The sequence below is a fragment of the Saccharomycopsis crataegensis genome (assembly GCF_037102585.1).
Source record: "Saccharomycopsis crataegensis DNA, jcf7180000000084, whole genome shotgun sequence".
Lineage (NCBI taxonomy): Eukaryota > Fungi > Ascomycota > Saccharomycetes > Ascoideales > Saccharomycopsidaceae > Saccharomycopsis > Saccharomycopsis crataegensis.
Window position 1 is genome coordinate 4,016,596 of NW_027043829.1, and position 16,589 is coordinate 4,033,184.

Here is a 16,589-nt window from a genome sequence, read left to right on the forward strand (position 1 = left end):
AAAATTCAAATATAAAAAATTGGGGTTTAAATAGGTGCGGTCTTGACTCCTGGAGATTTCATAAGTTAGCACTTTTCCTGTCATCACTTTTTTATTAATCGAGAATCGTTCTCTAATAGAATACAATTCTTTTCACGCTGTCCAAAATTCCTTTCCAACGAACTATATCAACAATATTCAAAAAAATGGTCCACCACCAAGCCACCGTAATTGGGTCAGGTCCAGCCGCCCACACCGCTGCCATCTACTTGACCAGAGCTGAAATCAAGACCACTATGTATGAAGGCATGCTTGCCAACGGTATTGCTGCCGGTGGTCAATTGACTACCACCACAGACATCGAAAACTTTCCAGGTTTCCCTAATGGTATTAATGGTAGTGCTCTTATGGATGAAATGAGAAAACAATCTGAAAGATTCGGCACACAAATCATCACTGAAACTATTTCTAAGGTTGATTTCAGCTCAAGACCTTTCAAGTTATGGACCGAATGGAATGAAGACGCTGAACCAATCACCACCGATACTGTGGTTATCGCCACTGGTGCCTCCGCTAAAAGATTGCATTTACCAGGAGAAGACCAATACTGGCAACAAGGTATTTCTGCTTGTGCTGTTTGTGATGGTGCTGTTCCAATCTTCAGAAACAAGCCTTTGGCCGTCATTGGTGGGGGTGATTCTGCTTGTGAAGAAGCCTTGTTTTTGACAAAGTATGGTTCCAAGGTTTACATGATTGTTAGAAAAGATCATCTTAGAGCTTCTACCATTATGCAAAGAAGAGTTCAAAAGAATGAGAAGTTAGAAATCCTCTATAACACCGTTTCTGTTGAAGCCAAGGGTGACAGTAAACTTTTGAATGCCCTTAAGATCAAGAATGTTAATTCTGGCGAAGAAAAAGACTTGCCAATCAATGGGTTGTTCTACGCTATTGGGCACACTCCTGCTACCAATGTTTTCGGTGGTCAACTCGAAACCGATGAAGATGGTTACATTAAGACCGTTCCAGGTACTGCAACCACTTCCATTCCAGGTGTTTTTGCTGCTGGTGATGTCCAAGATAAGAAGTACAGACAAGCTATCACTAGTGCCGGTACCGGTTGTATGGCTGCTTTGGAAGCTGAAAAGTTCTTGGCTGAAAACGAATAACTAGATTATAAGCTATGAATCTCTTTTCCTTTATAGATCATCGACTTTATCCATATGCGGATATCAATACTCGTCCTATTTCACATTATTAGAAAGTTCAAATTTTTTGATTTCTCAAGCTCTTATTTTATTGGTTTTTGGTTTTTAATGTTCTATCCAGGGTGTCAATAAAATATATTATTAGGTTGTTTAAGACGTCATTAATTAATCACAGGCACACCTAACGGCCAATGCATTTATTTTTACTTTTTTTTTTCTTTTTTGTAGATTTCATCATGGTTTATGTGTGACTGCTACGATTGCAAGTAATATATATGGAGAAATGTTTGGTTGAATAAGTCCCATCGAATGGGTTTTTGTGTGATTTGTAGCGCGTCTATCACTTGCTTATAGCCTGCAGCATCGGGGCTTCTGCACATAATAAACATCCACCTTAGTTTTTTCAGAAAAGAAAAAAGTTTTTGTGAATTTCCTAACTTTATGCCCACTGGAACATCCGTTTAATTCCAAGTGGCCAGCAAGAACTTTTTTTCTGTGTGTAAAATGGTATGTGAAATGTTATTTTATCACCTGTGATGTCAAGTTTTTCTTACTATTCTTCGAGATCGATTGATTCGTGGATCTGGTATATTTCAAACCGTTTATTCATGGAGTGACTTTTTTTTTTTAATGAAGCTAACAATAAATTAGGCTAGAGGCGCATCGAAGACCAGGTCTAAACAAGGAGCAAAAGCTCGAGCTGCTCTCATGGAAAAGAGAAGGCTTGAAAAAGAACTTAGTGAGAAACACGAAGAGGAAGAGGAAGTCCTACAGGACTGCGATGATGATGGTGATAAGAATAGTGATGACGGCGATGAAATATCAAATAAACAGAAACAAGACTCCACGCCTGATGAAGTTTCACTTGATGAAAAAAAAAAAAATATTTTTTGGACCAAGAACCAAAGGCCGAGAGACTTAAAGTGAGTATACTTCATTATTATCGTTTTCTTATATTCTCGTGTTTGAGAATAACGCGTTTTATGATTTTTCTTCTCCAGGAAGCATTTTTGCGAGAGCAACAAAAACACGAGGAAGAAAACGTGCTATGGTTTTGTAATTCTTTGACTAACATTAATCTATTAGAATCGTGGTGATACTGTTAAGAGATTCAAATACCTTCTTTCCTTATCAGGTTTATTCAGAGATTTCATCGATGTGAAAGTAAAAAAGGACTTATACCTCAAGAAAGTCATTGGGGATTATGAGAACTCAATTGGCTTAAAATCTAAAAAATCTAAAAAGAAATCTGAAAAATCTGGTCGTCGTCGTAAGACCGAGAAGGAGGAAGACATGGAATTATTGCATGATGAAGAAGAAGAATTGGATCACCAGGAAACCATTATTTCCGAATCGCCCTCATTTATCGATGGTACGCTAAGAGACTACCAGATCCAGGGTTTGAACTGGTTAATCACATTGCATGAGAATTGTTTATCGGGTATTTTGGCTGATGAAATGGGGTTGGGTAAAACTTTACAGACAATTTCGTTTTTAGGGTACCTAAGATATGTAAAAGGCATCAAAGGTCCACATATTGTGATTGTTCCAAAATCCACTCTAGATAATTGGAAACGTGAGTTTGCTAAATGGACTCCGGATGTTAATGTCTTGTTATTCAAAGGTAATAAAGACGAGAGGCAAAATATCATTCATAATAAATTGTTGGCTTGTGATTTTGATGTCGTGGTCACCAGTTTTGAGACGGTCATTAGAGAAAAAAGTCAATTGAAAAAATTCCGCTGGCAGTATATTGTTGTCGATGAGGCACACAGAATTAAAAACGAAGAAAGCTCATTATCACAAATCATCCGATTGTTTTATTCCAATAATAGACTCCTAATTACAGGCACCCCATTACAAAATAATTTGCACGAACTTTGGGCATTATTGAATTTCCTATTACCCGATGTTTTTGGTGATTCAGAAGTCTTTGATCAATGGTTTGCCGCAGATGAAGATCAAACTAAAGAGGAGGATTCTAAAATGATCGACAAATTACACCAGATATTGAGTCCATTTTTGCTTCGAAGAGTTAAAGCGGATGTGGAAAAATCATTGCTACCAAAGAAGGAGTTGAATTTATACGTTGGTATGTCAGAAATGCAAGTCAAATGGTATAAACGCCTTCTAGAGAAAGATATTGATGCTGTCAATGGTGCGGTGGGGAAAAGAGAAGGTAAAACCAGGTTATTAAACATAGTCATGCAATTAAGAAAATGTTGTAACCATCCTTACCTTTTTGAAGGTGCAGAACCAGGGCCTCCATATACCACTGATGAGCATTTAGTTTATAATAGTGGTAAATTGCAGATTTTGGATAAACTTTTGAAAAAATTCAAAGCAGAGGGCTCGCGAGTATTAATTTTCAGTCAGATGAGTCGGTTGCTAGATATTTTGGAAGATTATTGTTATTTCAGAGGTTATGAATACTGTAGAATTGATGGTTCTACTGCTCATGAAGATAGAATTGATGCAATTGATGAATATAATAAACCTGACTCTTCCAAATTCGTGTTTTTGTTGACCACCAGAGCCGGTGGTTTAGGTATTAATTTGACCACTGCTAACATTGTGGTATTGTTTGATTCTGACTGGAACCCTCAGGCAGATTTACAGGCCATGGATAGAGCCCATAGAATTGGTCAAAAGAAACAGGTAGAGGTTTATAGATTTGTTACGGAAAATGCCATTGAAGAAAAAGTTCTTGAAAGAGCAACTCAAAAATTGAGGTTGGATCAATTAGTTATTCAACAAGGTAGAATGCATAATAGTTCCGCAGCAATGGCGAAGAACAAAGTGGGTGATAATAAGGATGATTTGTTGAGTATGATTCAACATGGTGCAAAAAGCGTGTTTGAAAGTGATAAATCCACCTTTGATCTAAACGAAGATATTGAATCTATCCTCGCCAAATCCGAAACAAAAACTAGCAAATTGAATGAAAAGTTTAATAAATTAGGTTTGGACGATTTGCAGAAATTCACTTCGGATTCCAGTGCATATGAATGGAATGGTGAGAATTTCTCCAAAAAAAATAATGAAAAAGATAAACAGTTTTGGATCAATCCATCAAAAAGAGAACGGAAAGAACAAACCTATTCGGTTGATGGGTATTATAAAGATGTGTTGCATCAAGCGAAATTACCAGGGGGGAAAACTCCAAAAGCTCCAAAAACTGTTCATATTCAGGATCATCAATTTTATCCTAAAGAATTCCGTGATTTGATTGAAAAGGAAACGCTATATTATAAAAGACTGATTGGCTATAGAGTTCCATTATCTGATATCCCGTTGGATGATGGCGATAATAAATCTGTCCTGAATGATAAGAAGGCTGGTTATAATTCTTCAGACGATGAGTATCTCGACACTGATGATGAAGAAGATTCGACCAATAAGACTAAAGAGCAGCGGAAAACTAGAGAAGCAAAGAGAAAACTTGAACAGCAGAAGGTCAATAAGGCTGAGCCTTTGACTGCTGAAGAAGAAGAATTGAAAAAGAAATATAGTGACCAGGCATTCGCTAATTGGACAAGACGTGATTTCACAAATTTTGTCCACTCTGCCGCTAAATTTGGCAGACATCAACATAAGCAAATTGCTGGTGAATTGGGTAATAAAACACCTGAAGATGTTAAGAAGTATTCCGAGGTTTTTTGGAAGAATTATGAGGAAATTGATGGTTATGCAAAGTACATTGCGCAAATTGAAGCAGGGGAAAAGAAATTTCATAAGATTAATTTACAAAAAGACCTACTTGCCAGGAAAATATCTCAGTACGATGCTCCACTTCAACAACTTCAAATCCAGTATCCTCCAAACAATTCAAAGCGTATATACACGGAATTGGAAGATCGCTATTTATTAGTGATGGTCAATAAGTTTGGCTTGACTACTGAGAACTTATACGATAAAATTAAAGAGAGTCTCAAAGAAAGTGATTTGTTCAAATTTGATTGGTTCTTCCAAAGCAGAACTGCTCAAGAATTGGGCAGAAGAACAAATACTTTATTATTGGCATTAACTCGTGAATTCGAAGGTCCAAATGCCCTCAAGAGGAAAAGGGAGAAAAGGAACAAGGATAAGGATAAGGAGAGCGATAGCAGGAATTCTCCTGCTCCTTCGGTCACTCCTGCACCAGTTAGTGGGAAACGAAGTGCGTTATCGACTGTTAGCGACGGAACTGGGAATAAGAGGGCGAAAGTTTGATTAGTTTGTATTGGTAATGTTTTTCAAAAGGGCTATACGTATGGATCATAATTCATCTTGTTGTTTTTTTTGTTGCTCCATTTGTTTTCCATTTTTGGCTTTTAATTTTCTTATTGAATTTATTGATTTTATAACAATGCTGTACCAATAATACGTTCAAGTATATTATATGTTTATTCAAATAGCTCCTGCATATAGTGTAATCGTATTTCCTCAGTGAATGGATCAGTAATCGGTATTTTAAAGAGAAAAATTCGCAGGGTCCAGCCGTTACTTTTCTCTCTTTCTACTTACAAAACAATCTAAACCAAATAAATAACACATTAAACTCATTCAAAAATAAATAGAAAATTCAAATCTATAATTGATCAACTTTTTCACATAAATGAACAAGGGCTTCTAATGCGCCGCCAGTTTTAAGACTCTCTTTTGCTAGTCTAACCCCGTCCTTCCAGTCTGCGGCAATACCGCTACTGACCGCCAAAACACTACTGTTCATCAAAATGTAATCGACTATTGGCTTATCTGCTGGAGTCGTATCACCTTTCAAAATCCTCATTAAAACATTGGCATTTTCTTGTGGTGTTCCTGATCTTACTGATTCCAAGGAGTGTTCAGGTAACCCAAAGTCCTTTGGACTAATGTATTCAGTTTGTATCTCTCCGGAGATTGGATCGATATACCAGATCTTGCTTCTTCCAATTGGCGAAACCTCGTCCAATCCAACCTCACCCCAAACAACAATAGTGCTATACTTATTTGATCCATTTAGCTCATCAGCGGATAATTTAGGGTATAACTCCTTTGCTGTTTGCGCATAAATGTACCCCAACTCCTCGGAGAAAACCCCCAACACCCTGGATTGTAGTCTAATTGGGTTCAATAACGGACCCAAAATGTTGAATATTGACGGTATCCCGAGTTGTTTTCTCACATCGGCAACGATTCTCATACCATTATGGAAACTCGGAGCAAACAAAAAGATAAATTTATTATTATCTTCCTCGATTAATTTTGGAATGGTTTTGGCATTGATTTTCGCGGTATTGATACCCAAGCGGGCAATTAAATCCCCAGCACCAGAGTTACTAGTCGAGGCTTTACCCCCGTGTTTTGTTACCACAACATTAGTGTTTGGGATACCTGCAACAACAATTGCAGATGATGTAGATACGTTGAAAGTGTTTTGACCGTCTCCCCCAGTGCCCACGATATCTGTAAATATTCTCCCTGCACAATACAGTGAGTTGATATTAGGCACATCTGAGAATTCCAATATAGTTTGCACGGCAGTTGAGATGTACTTGGCGTCTTTGTCGAGTTTGGACAATGATAAAGCAGTCAAGAATGAAGCAACTTGAATATCAGAAGGGATCTGCTGGAAAATCAACCGCAATGCCACTGCCAAATCATTAGGGGTCAAGTTTGGGGGGCTAAGCAAAAGAGACTTGATATAAGGGGTCAATGCCGTAGAGGACAAACTAGTGGCTGGTGCCATCTTTTATTATTACTTGATATCTTGTTGTTTGTGTCAGGGTGGTCAAAGAGTAGTAGTCATCGTATTATTCCACAGTAATTTTTTTTTCTGTTGATTTTCGCGGAGGGGCTGCGTAACCAGACTTTTGGTTGAAACCTTCTTTTCTGATACCTTTTGGATGTTGAAATCTATTATATTATTATCGTTATTCGATATTCCACAATGGCATCGTTACCTCCTTCCGCTTGCTGTTTACCTCATACAATTCACGGTATGTCACTTGAAAACAAGCTTTGAAATCTCCACACTCACTAACCTAGCACTGTTGTTGACAGAGGGTAAGAGAAAAGGTACCCTCCACAAGGACCTCTATGGGCTTCCCACTTATGAGACTGGTGACATCGAATCACAAAAAGTTATAATCATTGCGGTTGACATCTTTGGATATGATTTCCTCAACACCAATTTGATTGCCGATGAATTTGCCAAGGCAGGTTTTTACGTGGTAGTACCAGATATTCTTCTTGGGGATCCAGTAGATTTATCCGGTGGCCCAGAAGGGCTTAAGAAATGGAAAGAAAACCATGGCCTGGAGGTTACATTACCAGTGTATCACAAATTTTTGATTGAGTTGAAGAAACATGTTGGTGGAAAAGCTAAGTTTTTCAGTGTGGGTTATTGTTTTGGGGCCCCATCCGTGGTCAGTGAACTAACTGATTATGGGCTATTGACTGCTGGAGCAGTTGCTCATCCAACAGCAGTCACCATTGAATCAGTTGAGAGAATCACTAAGCCATTCATGATAAGTGCTGCTCAAACTGATGCTAGGTTCACACCAGAATTGAGACACAAGACAGAAGAGATTTTGATAAAGAACAATATCAGATTTCAAATGGATTTGTTTAGTGGTGTGTCACATGGATTTGCAATTAAGGGAGATATTAAGGACCCCGTTGTGAAGTATGCCAAAGAGAAATGTGTTTCTGATGTGATCACTTGGTTTTCTCAATTTTAGACATACTATTTGCTTCAAAAATTGATGATCTTTTGAGAAACAAATACACAAACATATATATAAACAGATACATAAACAGATATAAAACAAATAAAATTAACAAGCAAGGAAAATAGCTTAAACCACTTGGGTTTCTCAGTTTGAGTTATAACAACGAAAATCAATAACGTATAAATAAAGACAGCTTTTTAAACAATAACTATACTGTATATATCGAGAAAGATAGAGAAGGAAGAAAAAAACAAATGATGAGATAACAAATATAAGAAACAAGGAGCCAGGAAACTTGAAAAAAAAAAAAAAAGGAGAATGTACAGAATATCTGTAACTAGAAATTTAGAGTAGCTTTCAACAAATTAAAATGCATAATACTAAAAAGAAGAATATTTGAAGCGACGCAAGGCTATGGATCATTCTTTGGTTGGATCAAAATTAGCCAAGATATCCTTTTCAGTTAGCTGTGTTTCATCATCAGCAGCTGCTTTGTCACCCGATACAGCATCAGCACCAGCAATAATTGGTTCACCATTTCCATCAACAACATTCTTAATAGGTACTGACTTTTTAAAGTATTCTTCCTCATCGACTCCACTCCAATCAACCACAATCTTACGATGGCCACTCATGTCAGTATTTTTCATGATGTTGATCTTATCGGCCTTCCAAGAATCCTGAACATCTTCAAAACCTTCATTCCAAATCTTATCATAAATCCCTCTAAGCTTCTCTTCTTCCTTTTGTTTAGCTTCTTCTTGGGCCATCCATTCCATATGTTTCAAATCATCACTAGAAGGTTCGTAAATATGCCAGATGACATAATGAGGCAAACCATAGACCGAGAAACCCATTCTTTTTGAAAGTTTACCAAAAGCTTCAGTCTCAGCATGTTTCTCAAAAGAAAACGCCGGGAAATGCGAACCAGCACGGAATACAGAAGCTCTACACAAAATAGAAACACCACCAATACCGTCTAATGGCATTTCGACCTCAATATCACCATATGGATCACGCAAATAAGCTAAATGTGGTCTCCAAGTCGAATATTCAACATAACCCTCAACAATAACGGCATCCTCATCAAGAGTGTTGGCCAATTGTAAACCACCATCAGATTCTTGCCAGGAATTCAAATCATACGGTTGTTGATTACCCAACCAGTCTGGCAATGGACGCCACACATTTGGTACAATCACATCTTTGTCGTGGTGCATCAAATCTTCGAGAATTTCGCCAGGAACAGTTTCCACGTCAGCATCTCTCCAATAAACCCAGGAATGGTAGGGTTTAATAGCAACTGTCCATAACCAGTTACGCGCTCTAGCCATCAATTTTCTTCTCGGGCCTTGTGCAGCAAAACCATGACGATCACTAAAACCTTGACCGATACTTTGACCAAAGTCCTTTTCGAAAATTTCAATCTCCCCAAAGCGGACACTGACATCAGGATCATTTTGTATATCATTAATATGTTGTTTGAGATCGCCCATGGTATTATCAGAAGAATCGGAAACCAAAAAGGCCAAATCAATGAGATGATGTGGGTAAGTTAAGTTTCTCATATGATTGAAAAACATTGGAAGATGGGGAGAGGCATCTCTCAATGGCACACAAAAGAGCACACGCTCTTCACGACGCCAGCCATCTTTATAGCCATGAGCATCCATCAAATCGTAGTATTCAGTATTTTCCACCTTGTCGAAGTTAGGAATGTATAGGGATCCAAAAAACAATAATTTTGAAGTTAGTAGAAGCACAAACACCACCACTCCTATTACTGACAATCTTCCACAAGATGTTCTAAGAGGTGACGCCTTTGGGTAATCAGGGGACAACGAATTCATTGTTTAAGATGGGGGTATATGTTCGATGTTGTGTGGGTGTCTAGTTGATCTGATTTTTTTTTTTTTCGTTTTTTGATCCCTGCGCACTTATAAAAGGGAAGAAAAGAACAGATGGAAAGAAAGAGCAATCTCGTGGGAAAGAAGTGAAGAATAAGTTAGAACTAATGCAGCTGAGAGAAATGAAGAATTGAAAGAGCGATAAGGCACAGTGTTTTCCTCTGTGGAGCTTCTCACAGAGTAACCAATTGATGAAAATTTGATCTTAACTGAACAACAGACAACAGAAAAACAAAGGCAACAAAGAAAAAGAAAAAACAAAGGCAAATTTTTCAATAGAAAAAAGCTACTATTGAAACAAGCAGTACTGGCTCACGATGCTTTGTTAGTTGGCAGAGTCTGGTTCAAGGTGTTGTTTGTTGTTTATTATTATTATCGATTGATTTGTCCCCTAAGCTTGTTGGTTTTCTTTCTTTTGAAATCACCTGCTCTCCGTCACCCGCCCTTCCTCCAAACAAACAACAAAAAAAATTCCTGCTGTTTGTCGTGCGCGTAGCACATAGGTGTATATAAATAAATCACGATAAACCTATAAATAATTATCACAATAATGCACACTCCCTATTTAAGATAATTGTTTTCCATTAATAGCATGATGGCTGGACCTTCAAAAGACATTGCTAAGGGCTTTTTCTTTTCCTTTTTTCTTGCTTTGCTTTTCAGCCAATATCTAAATAGGAGTTTACCAAACAAATGTCTATCTGTTATTGGACCAAAGTTTCGGTCATATATTTATTTATATCTGATGATTTTCAAAATCACCATTCTCAGTGTCTTTTGTATTATATCGTGTGATGGACCTGGTTGAACTTCAAAAAAAAGAAGAGAGAGAGAAAAAAAAAAAAAACAGTAACGAAATTGAACATAATCTATAAACTAACATCTCCAATCAAAGTTCATTGATGCTGTATCACCCAAAATTTAGGTAGCCTAGTCTAAGCAGCTTCAACGTTTTCAACATGAGAAATGACTTATGCTTGCTGAATCTCAGCCTTGAAAAAGGCTTCTTGCATGGAAACTGTAGTTTCAGAGATTCCGTTTGTGTAACTGAAGGCTCTTGGGTCGAAACCTGGGTCCGTTTGGTGAAAATCTATCACTTCACCATACATCATTGCTCTCCAAGTCTCAACTGGCAAATCAGCTTCAGTAAAACTCCAGTCAAAGATGTGTTCCGCAACAGGTTCATCATCTGGATCGTGGAATGCCTCAAGATAAGGATGCTCAAGGGCTTCTTCTGCAGATATTCTCAGCTTTGGATCAAAAACGAGCATTTTTGACAACAAATCCACCGCTTGAGGATCAATGTTTTTGAATCTTTCGGTTAACGGCACAGGTTCACGAGTAGGCAAACTTGATACAAAATTCAAGGTGTTTTCGGAAGTAATTGTCTCAATGACGTTTCTTGGAGGAGTGCCTAACAATTCCGTAATGATTGAGAATTGGTGAACATGGTCATTACCTGGGAAAAGAGGTTTAGATTCAATCATTTCTGAAAAGATACAAGCAGCAGACCAAATATCCACTTTTGTATCGTACTTTTGCCATGTCAACATGATCTCTGGAGCTCTGTAGAATCTGGTGGATACATACCCAGTCATTTGGGGATCTTGGACTCTAGCCAAACCGAAGTCACAAATTTTCAAATCGCAGGTTTCATTCACCAAGATATTGGAAGGCTTCAAATCTCTGTGGATAACCCCAGCAGAGTGGACATATTTAAGACCTCTGAGGATCTGATAAAGGAAATATTTTATAAATTGAGGCTGCAAAGGACGGGACTTGATAAGACGATGCAAATCGGTACCTTGCAAATCAGTGATGAAGTATATGTCTTCACTCGGGGAGATGAAGATATCATTAAGGGAAATCAAGTTCTCGTGCCTCAACTCCTTCAAAAGCTTCAACTCTCTATAGGTTCTCTTCGCCAAGACGTCCGTGGAGAAAGGTTTCATGATCTTCTTGATCGCCACTTTCCGTTCTTCGATGATATCATCGGCAGCACACACGAGGCCAAACGCCCCCATTCCCACGGGGTTCAAGTTTGTATATCTCCTGGTGACCTCGAAGCAGGTACCAAAGATCTGGAACCTCACAAAGTCGTTAGAGACATCCATTATCGGTGAGTGTATGTGTGTGTTGTTGTGTTGTGTTGCGCTGTGTTATTGACAACGCCAGCAATTTTAACAAAGAAATTTGGTGAAATTAAAAATTCCCCCAATCCCTGAGATGTACCACGAACACGGGACCATCCGACAAAAGGGGGCAGCGCCCAATAGCCACAGGAATTTTTGGGAAACTAAGGAGAATTACAGCAATATACTTTACACCCATGAAAAACCAATAGAAAAAGTGTCTCTTTACTGTATTTTTCTACCTGTTCCATCAGTTATTCAATCGTCCCAAATAAGCATTGTAATTTCCGCGATTTTCTGCGCGCACACAGTGGTCCCGACCCCTTCAAGAAAAAACTGCCATTCGACAAATCACCGCCATCTCCTATATATTGACCAAACCGCTAGTCTGCCCCCTCCCACTAGGAAGAGAGATGTTCCAACTTACGGCTTCCAAGTCTCCCGCTTTAAGGCTGCTCTTGACTGCCCAGCCTATGGGTATCCGCACTTTCACTTCGACTTCTCATCGCAATTATCTATCTTCCATGAGACGCGCCCCGTACTTAGCAGCAGCAGTATCTGGTGTCATATTGGCTCTTACCTATGTAGCTGTTCCAAAGACCAGTACTGTTGTTCTTGCTGATAACGGTTCCCGCTCTTTTTCTTCCTCTGCTGGTCCTAACTCTCAGCAACAATTGAAGCAACAAATCACTTTACTCTCTGATACACAAGAAAATGCCAAGCTTAGACGTAATGAAGAAAGTTATTCTGTCAACCGTAACAATGGGGTCCTTAGGTACGACATTTCTCAGTTGCCTTCTAATAATCCGATTGAAGACGACAGATCCGAACAAATTGTTGAAGTGCCTATCCAGAATCCCGAAACTGGTAAATTGGAAATGGCCGATTGGGCATTTTGGGGTGTATATGATGGTCATTCTGGTTGGTATACTAGCGCAAAATTGAGGGATGAACTCATTGGTTGTGTGGTTACTGAATTAAGTTCTGTGTATAAAGTATCTGAAACCGAACCTAAAGCTCGTGTTGTTCCATCTTCAGAAGAAATCGACCAAGCAATCAAGAAAGGTTTCCTCAAACTCGACAATGAAATCATTTATGGGAATGTTACTAATGCGTTAGAACATGCTGATGATAAGCCTAAAGCTGCTGAATTTTTGATGCCTGGTCTTTCTGGTTCTTGTGGTTTGCTTAGTTTTTATGATTCTACCACTCAAATTTTGAAAGTTGCCGTTACTGGGGATTCTAGGGCTTTACTCGGTTCTTTAAATGAAAAAAACCAGTGGACAGTTAAGTCTTTGAGTATTGACCAAACAGGTTCCAATCAAGAAGAAGCTGATAGAATTAGAAGTGAGCATCCAGGGGAACCTAATGCAGTCACCAGGGGCAGAGTCCTTGGTAGACTTGAACCAAGTAGAGCGTTTGGTGATGGGAAATTCAAATGGGGTGCAGAATTACAAAAGAAAATTCATAAGCAATTTTTCAGCTATCCACCTCCAGGCAACTTAAAAACTCCACCATATGTCACTGCTGAACCAGTAGTTACCACCACAAAAATCAATCCATCCAGAAATGATTTCTTGGTGTTGGGTACTGATGGTCTCTTTGAACTTTTAACTAACGAGGAAATTGCTGGATTGGTCATTAAATGGGCTGAGAAAAGGAAAATTTTCAAGGATCATACATCTTCAATGTTGTCATCCTTCAATGTATTCAAGGATGATAAGAGCTTGGGTTTCCCAAAAGTCATTGATATTACTGAAAATAAGGCTGCTTTGAAACCCCCTTACCGTGAAAACACCCTTAGCGAAAAAAAGTTGATCATTGAGGATGAAAACGTTTCAACTCATTTAGTTCGTAATGCTTTGACTTTAGGTACTGGTGATCGTAATTATGGTAAAATGCTCTTGAATATTCCTTCCCCGCTCTCTAGACGTTACAGAGATGATCTAACTGTCGTAGTGGTTTTCTTTGGTGAAAATGGCCAAGTGGATGAAACTAGTCAACTAAAAATAAATTTGGAAGCTACCAGAGGAGGCGAGGTCAAAGCTAAATTGTAATTTGGTGCTGATATTTATTTTTTGTTCACTTTTTTCATTTTAATGGGATTCTTGAGCTTCTAGATACATGTGGATGGTTTGTTTGTTTGTTTTTTACATTTTCATCAGAATTTTTTATGATATTTCCAATTCATTAACAAAATATCAAAATTCAAAATTCTCTACAATTTGGGCTTTCTTTGTAATATAGTATGACACAAAAAAGACATTAGTGGGCATATAAGTCAACTATTCAAAATATACAATAATTATTATATGTATGTGAATTAACCAATTTTGAATCGTTTTTTTTTTTTTGATGATATCACTATCCATAGTATGCAATTGCTAATTAACGAACCAAGATCTAATCGATCTGTTAAGTTAGTGGTTATGAAACACCAAAAAAAAAAAAAAAAAAAAAAATACAAACAAAAACAAAAACAAACAAAGCCAAAAAGAATCAGACACAAAATCAATCGTGTATCTTCAAACCTCTTTTGAATAGGAATATACAACTAGTCAATAACAAAAAATCATATGAACGTTCAATCATACGTTATACAGCGACTTCGCTCAACCATTTGGTATTCGTTGGATAATAGTCTTCTCGAGAATGCTGAGTTTACAGCTGAAAGATTAGTGGGCGTTACTTCCAAAGGTGATTCTGAATCAATTTATCTTTATGGACTCGTTTTGTATCGTCGGGGCAAATATAAGACGGCTTTCAGAGTGACTGCGAATCATATTCACGCTGGGTGTGCCTATATTTTTGCAAGATGCGCGTTGAAACTTGAACTTCAGAAGGATGGAATTGAGGCATTACAGCAAACAATACATCTTTGGAATAGCACTAATGACAGTGAAGAAGATTATGATTTGAAACAGCAAACTTTTGAAAATTATGAAACTGTCAGAAAATCAACTCCTGACGCTGCCGTTGTTTTTTCTTTATTAGGTCGTTTATATGGTTCTATTGGTGATACTAAAGAAAGTGCCATTTATCATTCTCAAGCACTTAGACTAAATCCATATCTTTGGGATTCTTTCGAACAACTTTGTCAAATAGGAGCTAATGTTAACACAAAATCAATATATAAACCGAGGCCGATACTTTCTGGTGGTTATGCCTCGATGACAAATAAATCAAAGGCCGGTAATCCTGGTTTGGCTCCAATGAATCCAAAGGCGTTTTTCAGTAAACCCAATAGTTTCAATAAATCAGAAGATAGCTCTTTTAATAATAGCAATTTTTCAAATAATGATCCGCTAAAGGATCTAAATAATGGAGGGTTGAATTCAAATGTTACTAATATTTTTTCAACGCCAAGATTGAAACATTCATCATTACCTGATGCTCCAGTTAGAAAACATGTCAGAGGCGGACATACCGAGATTACTGATTCAATTCAGAGATTAGGAACAAGATTTACATCATCGAAGGTCACTTCAAGGTTAATAACCCAATCAACCCCTTCGGGAAGTGCAAATAATACTGTGACTTTTGGTAAAAGGGATAATAAAAGAAACACAAAGGTACAAAGCAGTAACACCACACCATCTAATCCTACAGGCACAAAACTTGGCACCTCCAATATCTTAGGAAAAAACAATTCTCTTGATCTCAGAAAACAAGAATATAGTGACCAAGCAGAGTTCCAGTTGATGACCTTATATTCAATATTGTCCAAAGGGTTGAAAGCTATGTCAAGATATGATTGCTATAAGGCCATTAGGATTTTCGATCAGCTACCCGACTCTCAAATTGAAACACCTTGGGTTTTAGGGAAGCTAGGAAGATTAAATTTTGAAATTGTCAATTATGAGCAGGCCGAATTATATTTCACTAGGCTTAGAAAATTGGATAGGACCAGGGTAGAGGATATGGAATTTTATTCCACTTTACTTTGGCATTTACAAAAAGATGTGGAGTTGGGATACTTGGCCCACGAAATGTATGAAATTAACAAAACTTGTCCGCAAACTTGGGTGACGATTGGTAATTTGTTCTCATTACAAAGAGAAAATGATGAAGCTATCAAATGCTTTCAGAGAGCAACTCAAGTAGATAATAAATTTGTGTATGCTTACACTTTGCAAGGTCACGAATATGTTTCCAATGACGCTTTTGAAAATGCTCTCGAAAGCTTTAGAAATGCATTATTATATGACCCAAAGCATTATAATGCACTTTACGGTATTGGAATGGTTTATTTAAAGTTGGGTGAATATCAAAAGGCAGAATACCATTTCCGTAAAGCTAGTGATATCAACCCTGTTAATGTTATTTTAATATGTTGTGTTGGTATGGTTTTAGAGAAATTGAACAAGAAAGATTTGGCGTTAAAACAGTATCAACTAGCCACTGAACTTCAACCATCAAGCCCGTTGGCCTTATTTAAGAAAGCCCAATTATTATACTCTTTGCATCATATTGAGGCCTCGTTGACGGAGTTTGAAAAACTTAAGACGGTTGCTCCTGATGAAGCTAGTGTCCATTTCTTGCTTGGTCAATTGTATAAGACAGTTGGAAGAAAAACAGAGGCCATTAAAGAGTTTACAATTGCATTGAACCTAGATCCAAAGGGCGCCCATTTAATCAAGGATGTATTGGAAACTATGAATGACTGACAGT

At 37.8% G+C, this 16,589-nt stretch overlaps 8 protein-coding genes across 8 annotated transcripts; 5 read left to right on the forward strand and 3 right to left on the reverse strand. All coding sequences in view use genetic code 12, as the record gives it.

Annotated features, from left to right (window-relative positions):
• Window positions 1-185: 185 nt before the first annotated feature.
• Window positions 186-1,145, forward strand: TRR2 (thioredoxin-disulfide reductase TRR2; the record flags this gene model as incomplete). The annotated part of the gene is made up of 1 exon (XM_064998292.1): window positions 186-1,145. The coding sequence occupies one exon, from the start codon at window positions 186-188 to the stop codon at window positions 1,143-1,145; it is 960 nt and encodes a 319-aa protein (XP_064854364.1).
• A 747-nt stretch (window positions 1,146-1,892) lies between these two features.
• On the forward strand, window positions 1,893-5,396 carry DASC09_046940 (DNA translocase; the record flags this gene model as incomplete). Its single annotated transcript, XM_064998293.1, has 2 exons — window positions 1,893-2,042; window positions 2,271-5,396. 2 exons carry the CDS (start codon window positions 1,893-1,895, stop codon window positions 5,394-5,396), a joined length of 3,276 nt encoding a protein of 1,091 aa, XP_064854365.1.
• A 358-nt stretch (window positions 5,397-5,754) lies between these two features.
• On the reverse strand, window positions 5,755-6,894 carry TRP4 (anthranilate phosphoribosyltransferase; the record flags this gene model as incomplete). The annotated part of the gene is made up of 1 exon (XM_064998294.1): window positions 5,755-6,894. The coding sequence occupies one exon, from the start codon at window positions 6,892-6,894 to the stop codon at window positions 5,755-5,757; it is 1,140 nt and encodes a 379-aa protein (XP_064854366.1).
• Window positions 6,895-7,051: 157 nt separating this feature from the next.
• DASC09_046960 (uncharacterized protein) lies at window positions 7,052-7,888 on the forward strand (the record flags this gene model as incomplete). Its single annotated transcript, XM_064998295.1, has 1 exon — window positions 7,052-7,888. One exon carries the CDS (start codon window positions 7,052-7,054, stop codon window positions 7,886-7,888), a length of 837 nt encoding a protein of 278 aa, XP_064854367.1.
• A 410-nt stretch (window positions 7,889-8,298) lies between these two features.
• Window positions 8,299-9,729, reverse strand: ANP1 (Anp1p; the record flags this gene model as incomplete). Its single annotated transcript, XM_064998296.1, has 1 exon — window positions 8,299-9,729. One exon carries the CDS (start codon window positions 9,727-9,729, stop codon window positions 8,299-8,301), a length of 1,431 nt encoding a protein of 476 aa, XP_064854368.1.
• Window positions 9,730-10,757: 1,028 nt separating this feature from the next.
• HOG1 (mitogen-activated protein kinase HOG1) lies at window positions 10,758-11,900 on the reverse strand (the record flags this gene model as incomplete). Its single annotated transcript, XM_064998297.1, has 1 exon — window positions 10,758-11,900. One exon carries the CDS (start codon window positions 11,898-11,900, stop codon window positions 10,758-10,760), a length of 1,143 nt encoding a protein of 380 aa, XP_064854369.1.
• Window positions 11,901-12,331: 431 nt separating this feature from the next.
• Window positions 12,332-13,975, forward strand: PTC5 (type 2C protein phosphatase PTC5; the record flags this gene model as incomplete). The annotated part of the gene is made up of 1 exon (XM_064998298.1): window positions 12,332-13,975. The coding sequence occupies one exon, from the start codon at window positions 12,332-12,334 to the stop codon at window positions 13,973-13,975; it is 1,644 nt and encodes a 547-aa protein (XP_064854370.1).
• Window positions 13,976-14,494: 519 nt separating this feature from the next.
• Window positions 14,495-16,585, forward strand: CDC27 (anaphase promoting complex subunit CDC27; the record flags this gene model as incomplete). Its single annotated transcript, XM_064998299.1, has 1 exon — window positions 14,495-16,585. One exon carries the CDS (start codon window positions 14,495-14,497, stop codon window positions 16,583-16,585), a length of 2,091 nt encoding a protein of 696 aa, XP_064854371.1.
• Window positions 16,586-16,589: the final 4 nt, after the last annotated feature.